A 9,851-nucleotide genomic window follows, 5' to 3' on the forward strand; every position below is an offset into this window, starting at 1 on the left:
GGATATGCGGATTTCTTTCATGGAAGCCGGAGCTGTAAAGCCTTTGGTTCAGCTTTTAGCCAACAACAACAAAGAGACTGTTAAATTACCTGTCATCCGTGCTTTGAAAAATTTATCTCTTAGGTGCTTACTTTTGAGAAATCTATTTTTTTTTAATTTAGCAGTTTCTCCTCAGAGGTTGTAATTATTTATACTTTATCAAATGCAGCCGCACTGTTTGCCAGAGGATTGAAGCTGAAGGTGCAGTATGGTTTCTTATTAATCTTCTGAAGCAGCCAAAGGTCTCACTTACCCTTACGGAACAGGTCTGACTTCACTTTCTTCCTCCTTTGTTCTTTGATATCTTTGTCCAGGCTGTAATGAAATAACTGGATGTGGAATGGTCTTTTGTGAACAACGTTATGCAGATTCTGGATATACTTGCTCATATCTTAGATCCTAGCAAGGAATTGGAATCCAAGGTGTGTTTAGTTTCCAACTTTTATGAAGGCGTGTGTATTAAATCTCTTTCATTTGGCTTAAACTATTTCTCTATATGCTCCAGTTTTATGAAGGGCCGGTGAATGGATCAAAAGCAGACTCCAGGTCAGTCTTCTTCTCGATTTCTTATTTTCTGCTCGTTCTTTTGTAGTTTTAGAAGAGTATCAGATACTCAATATCTGGTGGGAATGAACAGAGAAGACGTGCTGGATGCTGCTGTTTTCTCTCGGCTTGTCCAGATTGCGAAAACAGCCTCTCCTAACCTGCTAAGAAAGGCAATCTCTATCATCGAGTTTGGTATAGTCACTAATCCAAACATGGACACGATCATCTCCGAGGATATCACAACTGTTCTGGATGTTGCTCTCCGGCAGAAAGTCCTGGAAGGTAAAAAGACTTGCATCATTAACTAAAGCTGTTTAAATTCATAGAAATGGGTTCCTCTTATGATTTCACACCAAGCAATTGTGATATTCATGACAACATACGAGTCTACTTTTTTGGAAATGCAGAACCTGAGAATGAAACTGAGGAGTTAGAGAAACATCTGCTTGAGTTAGAAGAAGCTGGTTTAACGATTACCGCTGCTTCAAGGCTACTGACCAGACTTCTTGACTCTGAGTGTTTTCGCCAAAGTATGGATACGACGCTCTACACAGAATTACTAAGGAAGATCCTAAGATCAAGCCTCCCTCTACACTACAAAGACTGGGTTGCTGCTTGTCTTGTCAAACTCAACACTCCCTCCTCTCTCTCTCAATCCCTCAGCAATCCGATCAACGTAGAGGTACGCCAGTGGTATTAGTTCGGATCTCTGATTATAAAACAAAACTTTGACACCATTTTAATTGAATCATCTTTTTCTCATGTATCAAAAGGTAACTCTCTACAAAACGATCCCAAGTCTTGTGGAACAACTGAGCTTCTCCTCATCTCCAGAGGCAAAAGAAGCAGCAGTTGTGGAACTAAACAGGATAATCTCCGAGGAAGTTCCAGAATCAACCCAAACTCTTGCTTCACAAGGAGCGATCGAGCCGCTAGTAAAGCTTCTAGAAGAAAGAAACGAGCGGTGCGTTGAAGCGAGTTTATCAGTACTGTATAACCTAAGCATGGACAGTGAGAACCACACAGCCATCATAAGAGCAGGAGCTGCACCAGTATTGAGACGTATCGTTATGTCTCAAAGACCACAATGGGAGAAAGCTCTTCGGCTACTCAGAAACTTACCCGTTTAAAAACAAGTTGCACAACTTCTTGAAATCACAACTTCGTGTCATGTAAATTTTGGAATCGCTCATTAGAAATAATAAAAGATATTTGTTTTTCCTTTTTGGACAATATGGGATTACGTATCACGTAACGTATCACGATCAGCATATTCTAGTAGATCCACACGATCCACTAAATATATTTATTTCCTCTTTGAAATGTTTACGCAAGGAAAAAAAATTAAACAGCGAATCCAACGGCTGAGATTTGCTTACGGTGTCGTTAAAAAGGTGAAAAAGACGAGAGAAACGTTCCAGTGTTACTCACTTAGCCACACGTGTCGCGGTCTCCTTTAGCTTCAATTTTTGCTTAGATTATACTCTCTCTCTCTCTCTCTCTCCCACAGAGCTTTGCTTTTATCATCATCACTCTCGTCGTTTCGTTTTCTCTCTGTAACATTAAATTCTGATCTTCTTCTTCTTCGTCTCCTCTCAAGACGGATATGGTTTTCAAGGTTTCTATCGTCTCTACATCTCCTATCGATGGCCAGAAACCGGGAACTTCTGGTCTCCGTAAGAAGGTTCGTTCGATCGATCTCTGTCTTTTGAATCGAGCGAACTCTCTAAATTGTTTGTTGCATCTGGATCAGATCTGTTTAGATTTTCTTAGGCTATATTATTCGCATCCGATTTGATCTGTATTGATTATGCGATTTAGTGAGTGAGTGAGTGATGATGACAAATTTGCGTAAATCTACTATCAGATTTCGTCTTTGGATCGTTTCTTTCGTTTCTATGATGAATGATTTATCTGTATCAGCGTATAAATCACGTTATAATCTTTGATTTGCTATGCGGTGAATGTTGATTTTGATACAGTAATATACATTACGTGTTTTGAATTGATGTGGCCAAATTGGAGACTAGATTTGGATGGATATGTAAATCATATATGAGTGTCAATGACGTTTATAAATAAATACTGTTCAGCAATGTTGGATCTGTTATAAATAAAATTTGGGTTGGATCAATTCATAGTTTTATTATACTATGAATCCAGTGATCATATTGTTTTGGTTCCACTCTGCAGTTATCAAAATTGCATCTTATGGTGTCTTCTCAGTAGGATTTTGGTTTATTTAACTGTGTAGGTGAAAGTGTTCAAGCAACCCAATTATCTACATAATTTTGTCCAAGCAACATTTAATGCGCTTACCGCTGAGAAAGTTAAAGGTGAGATTTTTCTTGCTACATCTTCGTTGCTATTTGAGTGGATGGTTGTTGACATAATAGTTGCCAGGCAGATATTTAGCTCATTCGAGAAATTCATGAGTATTTGTTCATCTTGTGTAGGTGCCACACTCGTGGTCTCTGGTGATGGTCGTTATTTCTCAAATGATGCTGTTCAGGTAATACCAATGTGATTCCGTGTCTTCGAGAGTTGTCTGGACGTAATTGTGTATTACAGTATTAGTGCTCACGTATTTACAATATTAGTGAATCCTGCTATTAAGATGTATGCCACGCATATTTATCTTTGTTTCTGTCTCAAAAATTTGAATTAGAACAGCCATAGAAAGGTTAGGGGTTATCTTTAAAGATGATCTATATGACTTGCGTGTAAGCTCCGTTGGCTAAGTTTGTTTGACCTGTTCCTGTTGCAGATTCAGTTCCTGCTATTTCATTTAGTTATTATGCTTACCAGCTTTTCATACAATTTTTGTTTTCCTATATTAACAGATCATAATTAAGATGGCAGCAGCTAATGGTGTACGACGTGTGTGGGTTGGTAAAAACACTCTTTTATCAACTCCTGCTGTATCAGCTGTGATTCGTGAAAGATCAGGAGCTGATGTAAGATATCCTTCTCTAAGCTCATGGTTGTAGTTGTCGTTGGTTTTGTTTTTTTGTTTCTTCACTATAAGCACAAAATGTTTGATGTTTATGAGAGACTTAATCCCAGTCTCTGGTTACAGGGATCAAAAGCAACGGGAGGATTTATCTTAACAGCAAGTCACAACCCTGGTGGCCCTACTGAGGTTTGTTCTGTTGTTGTTCTGTCTCTGTTGTGCTCTTCCCCCTTTCGATTGATCTACTCGTTTGGTATAACGTTATTGTTTCATTTCAGTAAACCAGATATATAGATTGATAAGACTAAGAGTTGATTTGATACCCGTTATACAGGATTTTGGAATCAAATACAATATGGAAAATGGAGGACCTGCTCCTGAATCAATCACTGATAAGATTTACGAGAACACTAAGACAATCAAGGAGTACCCTATAGCACAAGATCTACCCAATGTATCTAAACATACTGAACAATCCTCTCATTTGGCAGCATATTTTCCATCATCTGCCTTTTGTTAAACCATTGTTGATCTGGTCTCTACAGGTTGATATCTCTGCCATTGGTGTAACCAGTTTTGAAGGACCTGAAGGAAAATTCGATGTTGAAGTTTTTGATTCCGCAGATGACTATGTTAAACTAATGAAGTGAGTGGTCTCCCTCAAGATTCCTGAATCTGCTCCTTCTATGGTTTATGTGCAGTCTCTCTGATTTTTCTAAAAATATTTTCTATTTCCTTAAGGTCAATCTTCGACTTTGACTCCATCCGGAAATTGATTTCATCTCCAAAGTTTACATTTTGGTATGTAGTTTGCATTCCCAAACCATTTCCATTTAAGTTTAAGTTTTGTAATATATGTTCCATCGCTTTAATGTTATATTTGCTTTGTTTCATGAAGCTATGATGCAATGCATGGAGTTGCTGGAGCCTATGCACATCGCATCTTTGTCGAAGAACTCGGTGCTCAAGAAAGCGTATTATTAAACTGCATACCCAAGGTCTTTAAGTTTTTCTAACCAAGAAATTCCAATCCTTATATGATTACATATAAACCTCCAGGCTCACTATTTACCTCAATACAACATTTTGTAGGAGGACTTTGGAGGAGGCCACCCGGATCCCAATTTGACCTATGCTAAGGAGCTTGTGGCACGAATGGGATTAGGTAAATCTGACACCGGAGGTGAACCTCCAGAGTTTGGTGCCGCTGCTGATGGTGATGCAGACCGTAACATGATTCTTGGTAAAAGGTAGCCTACTAATGAACTGTTTAGTGAGATTTATACATGGAACGGGTTAACCAAGTACTTTTAAACTTAAAGTATCTCTTCTTTTCTAGGTTCTTTGTAACTCCTTCGGATTCAGTTGCTATAATTGCTGCAAATGCTATTGGGGCCATACCGTACTTTAAATCTGGTTTGAAAGGTGTTGCAAGGTATTATTCACTCGGGATTTCTCTATTTCTAGAAGAGTTAAGTGTATGAAACTCTTTTAATCTATCTTTTTCGCTTACTTTAACTTCCACTTCTTTTAGGAGCATGCCAACCTCAGCTGCTCTTGATGTTGTTGCCAAAAGTTTGAATTTGAAGTTCTTTGAGGTACATGTCACCTTGCAACTTCTATCCAGCTTCTTTTAATTTTCCTACTCCGTAAATTAATTCACACCTCTCATAAAATCACAAATCAGGTTCCAACGGGCTGGAAGTTTTTTGGTAATCTGATGGATGGCGGTATGTGTTCTGTATGTGGGGAAGAGAGTTTTGGAACTGGTTAGTTTCTATTTCCACACTCACACATCTTGAATAACTTAAAATCAACGTGTACGGTTCTGAAGGGAAGATCTTTCACAGGATCGGATCATATCCGCGAGAAAGACGGGATTTGGGCAGTTCTTGCCTGGATGTCAATACTTGCTCACAAAAACAAGGGAAATATTGACGGTGACGGTAAACTGGTGACGGTTGAAGACATTGTCCGCCAGCACTGGGCTACTTATGGTCGTCACTATTACACTCGTTACGACTATGAGGTAAAAGTTGCTAAAAGTTTTGTGATTGAATTATACCATAGTTTGCAGAATTGATAGCTTAAAATTTGTCTCCATAGAATGTGGACGCAGGTAAAGCCAAGGAACTGATGGAGCATTTGGTCAAACTGCAATCTTCAATTCCTGAAGTCAACAAGTACACACACGTCTACTTCTCTGAAATTCATTCCTCTTCTACTTAACATGCACTCGTCAGTCTGGTACTCTGTTTTCCTAACCTCTTCCTTTCTCATTTTTGTTCAGGATTGTGAAAGGAATTCGTTCAGATGTGGCGAATGTCGCTAGTGCTGATGAATTCGAGTACAAAGATCCAGTTGATGGCTCCATCTCGAAGCATCAAGGAATCCGTTACTTGTTTGAGGATGGATCTCGACTTGTAAGTCTCTTTATCTTCGGTTTTGAGCCTTTAGGCATATCAGCTACCCATAGATCTTTAAGAAAACCAAAACTTATGAATCCTCTGTTGTTCTGTTCATATGAAGGTTTTCCGTCTCTCTGGAACTGGCTCAGAAGGAGCAACCATCCGGCTATACATTGAACAGTACGAGAAGGATGCTTCAAAAACCGGACGAGAATCCTCAGAAGCTTTGTCTCCTCTGGTCAGATGCTTTAAAACGTCAAATCCATAAATTGTTTTCGGACTCTTTCTCTTTTAACTAAAAGGGGTTTCTCTTGGATTTGTTGTTGATGTTTTTCACAGGTTGACATAGCTTTGAAGCTGTCTAAGATGCAGGAGTTCACCGGGCGATCTGCTCCAACTGTCATAACATAAGAACAGGCCGTCAAGTTCAACGGCTCAAATCATACACTTTTGTCTGCGTCAATGGGATGCTTTCTTCTTCTTATACTATTTCTTGTTCCAAAATACTTACATTATACGAATAAGTAGACTCAGGGAGAATTTGTATTCTCATCTGAATTCTGAACAACCCGGACCAATTTCTTTTGAGTTCTCATGAGGCTTATATGCTTTTACGGATTTGGCTTTCTCGGTTTTGGTTTTGATTTATCTTGCTTCCATCTTTTCATGATTTAAGGAATGTTATTGAAGTTCTATGAGTTTGCAAGTCGTCTCTTAACGTCGAATTTCATTGATACGTCAACAACATCCACTGACAAAAACTAAAAAATTTATGATTTTGTTTACATAAATATTTTAGTGTAACCAAGAAGAATACATAGAACACGATCTAAATCGGGTACTGTATAATTGCGAATGGGTTCACTATCTCGAGTTTCACTGTGGTGAGATGTTGTATATATATAAATTGATAAAAATTATGCCATTAGACAAAAACCATATTTACTTCACTTCAAAAAAGGTAGGGAGAGACGTCGATCTTGAAACCGAAAGGGAATAAATGAAAGGAGAAGGTAACCTTTCTTTCTTCAATGTATATCAGAGTTGCTTTCGTAATGAATATAGAAAAATAGAATAAGGAAACCCAAAGATTTGGTTAGAGTCATAGACAACCTTAATTCTCCTACCAGAACGTTCCCATATTTAGAACGAAGCTCCATTCAACTTTCGACTCCACTTAAACTTCACCATCCTTTATTTCGTGTAAGTGTGTCCCTTTCTCTTTTAATTTGTAGTATCAAATATACAACATGCTTAAAACTTTCTTGATATTTCAGATCCTAATTCAGACATCTTGAGTTCTATCAATACCATGTGAATAATTGAGTGGTCGAATTAGTATATCAAAAACCATGTGAATAATATACAAACGTGAGAAAAAAGAATTGGATTGTACAAATCGTATATTAATATATTTTTCTCGAAAAAGCTACGCATATGCAAAAGCTAGCTAGTGAGAGAGTTAGCATGTTTTGTTGATATGTCCAAAAACACCAAACTCATCTTAACGAACTATACCACTACCCGCACTACTACGGTCTATCACACTCAGAACACACAATAAGCAAAACAAAGCCTATATGTTGACTCAAAACTGATTCTAGTGAATCACAGATCAAGTGACAAAAAAAAAAACTCGAATCGATGGAAGACAAACTCCCACTCCCAATAGTACCCACCTGATCTATCATCTCTGGTGGTATTAGCTTGTACACATTAGTTAATTATCAATTTAGCGGATTATATATATATATATATATATATGTGTGTGTGTGTGTGTGTATGTATGCAAAGCGTCGGTAAATAATTATTGAGATATGATATACTATTTTCTATAAACCCACAAAGAATGAATTCAAAGACAAGTAAATCAAAAAAGAAAAAAAATTCAAGACAAGTCTTTCGTAACATCTATGAAAATATAACGCATTCACTTCCATTTCCAACACTCGCATTCGTATTTACAATTGAATATTTTTTTTTCAAAAAAAGTATTTACAATTGAACTCAATTTGAATAAATTACCCAATCTTTCACAAGTTAAGAAAAAAATTTCTCATACAAAAAAAAATGATGGACGACCAAACAATTAGTACCAACGTTGGATAACATAGTAACACGTTGATGACAAAAGATAAGAAGTGAATTTCTTTATCGATGTCGACAAAAATATTAATGAGAGATATGATAGTTCTACCGCCATCTATCTCTAGTATACTTAACTAGCGACAAGGATTAATTCCATTAGTATGACATGTTTTTTATTACTTTTGTTGTATACTTGTATTTCCATATAACTTGATATGAAGTATGACATAATGATCAGGATTATAGTTGTTTTTTAATTGGCACTAGATGTTCGTACGTTGTATACCAAATTTAGAATTTTCCTTGCAGATGGAAACAAAATTTGCATGTGAAAATGTCAAAATGCCTAAAAAGTAAAAACTCTGAGTACATGCATCTTTGTGACTGTAATTGTTTATCTTACGAAAATATCTCTAACATTCAGTCACCAAAATGTGTATGTTAGAATATATTTTTCTTCCTGTTGTCAACAACAATGGTTTAAAGTTAGTCCTTAGTCGTAAGTTTTACATACTTTAATTTATTTTTTGGTTAAACTCATGGTTAATTGTTATCATCTAGCTACATGACATAAACTTCAGAAAGTGTCGTTTTTGTAGACCTAAACCATTAATTACAGGATAAAGTAAGAAAACTTGTACAACGAGAAAACATATTAATTCCCACAAAAGACGGACTTAGTTAATTAAACTTTTCATCAACAACTTTAATTTGGTCAAGCTCACACGAAACTCATGTGAAACCCTTTTGACCTTTGATTTTGATATTTACTTAAAAACTCTTTCTGAGAAACTCCCTAACGCTTGGTTGGTAGATTTCACATCAGAACAAAATTTAGATTTTCAATGGTGATATGTACGTAGTGTTGTGGTTGGAGCGGCATAGTTGTAATAACTTTAATCATCAATTCATAAAGTTTTGTATTGTTACCAGTATACGTATATAACAGTTTCTTTTAGAAAGAAAAACAAAATCAATATGTGAACGCTTGGCCTTAAAACAAACGTTACGTGGTTTAAAAACAAACGGTTGGCCAAAAATTAACAAAAATTTTATATGCTAATATTTTCTACATAAAATTATTTATTATAGTGAATAATCACTCTCCAGCTTTTCTCTTTACGTGGTTCGTTACGTTCCTTTTGATCTGTTTGTATTTGTTCCATCTAATCGAACTCCTAGTCTGATCAGGCTTTATGACATGTGGCACTACGGGAAAGGTTCATGACTCGCAAACCTCTTTACACATGTGGCAGGCCATTAGCCAAATCAAGTCTTCTTCTTTTATTTTTTTTGATAAAATGTGAATATTATCAAACAAAAAGGAGGAACAGTTTCTTCTACAAGAACTTGGCGTAGCAGTGATTTTCATTAGAGTACCCAAATCAAGTTTTAATTTATGTGCATAGTAACCTTTGATTATTGAGTTCCTTTTGTAATCTTACGTAGTTGTTTTAGTTCACATAATTAAACCACTTATGTTATGTTCAATATTTATGCCATAAGTTCGAACCAATGGCCATTGCTAACTTAGATCCCATAACATATTTTTCTTCTTTAATTTAATTTGTTTACATCAACTATAAATCAGACGCTCTTACGTGGATGCGTACGTGTCAACATTCATTTATGAGACCGGGAGAGAGTATGATCCATACATTTGTTACTTACATGCATATATAACTCTATACTTCCCTAAGAATTAGAAAACAGTATCCCACATCTCTCCTCATCCATATTAGTCATAAATTTCTAATTGATACTTCTCATCAGAACCCCAAATGGATCACAAGCATCTACGAACATCTCCCAAATGT

General features: G+C 36.5%; 3 protein-coding genes across 4 annotated transcripts in view; all 3 read left to right on the forward strand.

Annotated features, from left to right (window-relative positions):
* LOC104741035 overlaps positions 1-1,808 on the forward strand; it is a 4,674-nt gene extending 2,866 nt beyond the window's left edge. Inside the window, exons 5-11 of one of the 2 annotated variants that reach the window (XM_019235654.1) lie at positions 47-123; positions 209-305; positions 408-461; positions 545-585; positions 677-867; positions 993-1,267; positions 1,359-1,808. In XM_019235654.1, the coding sequence (XP_019091199.1) occupies positions 47-123; positions 209-305; positions 408-461; positions 545-585; positions 677-867; positions 993-1,267; positions 1,359-1,715 (1,092 nt within the window). In that variant the 3' untranslated portion in view covers positions 1,716-1,808. The remainder of the gene's footprint in view (positions 1-46; positions 124-208; positions 306-407; positions 462-544; positions 586-676; positions 868-992; positions 1,268-1,358) is intronic. The other variant, XM_010461798.2, reaches the window with a different exon arrangement.
* Positions 2,085-6,580, forward strand: LOC104741036 (probable phosphoglucomutase, cytoplasmic 1). The gene is made up of 18 exons (XM_010461799.2): positions 2,085-2,269; positions 2,840-2,921; positions 3,042-3,097; positions 3,429-3,542; positions 3,665-3,727; positions 3,873-3,992; positions 4,084-4,184; positions 4,280-4,339; positions 4,437-4,536; positions 4,631-4,788; positions 4,878-4,973; positions 5,073-5,136; positions 5,226-5,307; positions 5,389-5,567; positions 5,645-5,721; positions 5,829-5,961; positions 6,068-6,184; positions 6,286-6,580. The coding sequence occupies exons 1-18, from the start codon at positions 2,192-2,194 to the stop codon at positions 6,355-6,357; spliced, it is 1,752 nt and encodes a 583-aa protein (XP_010460101.1). The 5' UTR covers positions 2,085-2,191; the 3' UTR covers positions 6,358-6,580.
* LOC104741037 (probable pectinesterase/pectinesterase inhibitor 6) overlaps positions 9,712-9,851 on the forward strand; it is a 3,574-nt gene continuing 3,434 nt past the window's right edge. Inside the window, exon 1 of the mRNA XM_010461801.2 lies at positions 9,712-9,838. Coding sequence (XP_010460103.1) covers positions 9,816-9,838 — 23 coding nt within the window. The 5' untranslated portion in view covers positions 9,712-9,815. The remainder of the gene's footprint in view (positions 9,839-9,851) is intronic.

Source organism: Camelina sativa, chromosome 14, assembly GCF_000633955.1.
Source record: "Camelina sativa cultivar DH55 chromosome 14, Cs, whole genome shotgun sequence".
Lineage (NCBI taxonomy): Eukaryota > Viridiplantae > Streptophyta > Magnoliopsida > Brassicales > Brassicaceae > Camelina > Camelina sativa.

Excerpts from the sequence above, each read along its gene's own strand:
- LOC104741036 (XM_010461799.2), top strand. The coding sequence starts at position 2,192 with ATGGTTTTCAAGGTTTCTATCGTCTCTACATCTCCTATCGATGGCCAG. Across the intron at positions 4,537-4,630 it reads TATTAAACTGCATACCCAAG|GAGGACTTTGGAGGAGGCCA; the intron begins GTCTTTAAGTTT and ends AACATTTTGTAG. Across the intron at positions 4,974-5,072 it reads GGTTTGAAAGGTGTTGCAAG|GAGCATGCCAACCTCAGCTG; the intron begins GTATTATTCACT and ends CACTTCTTTTAG.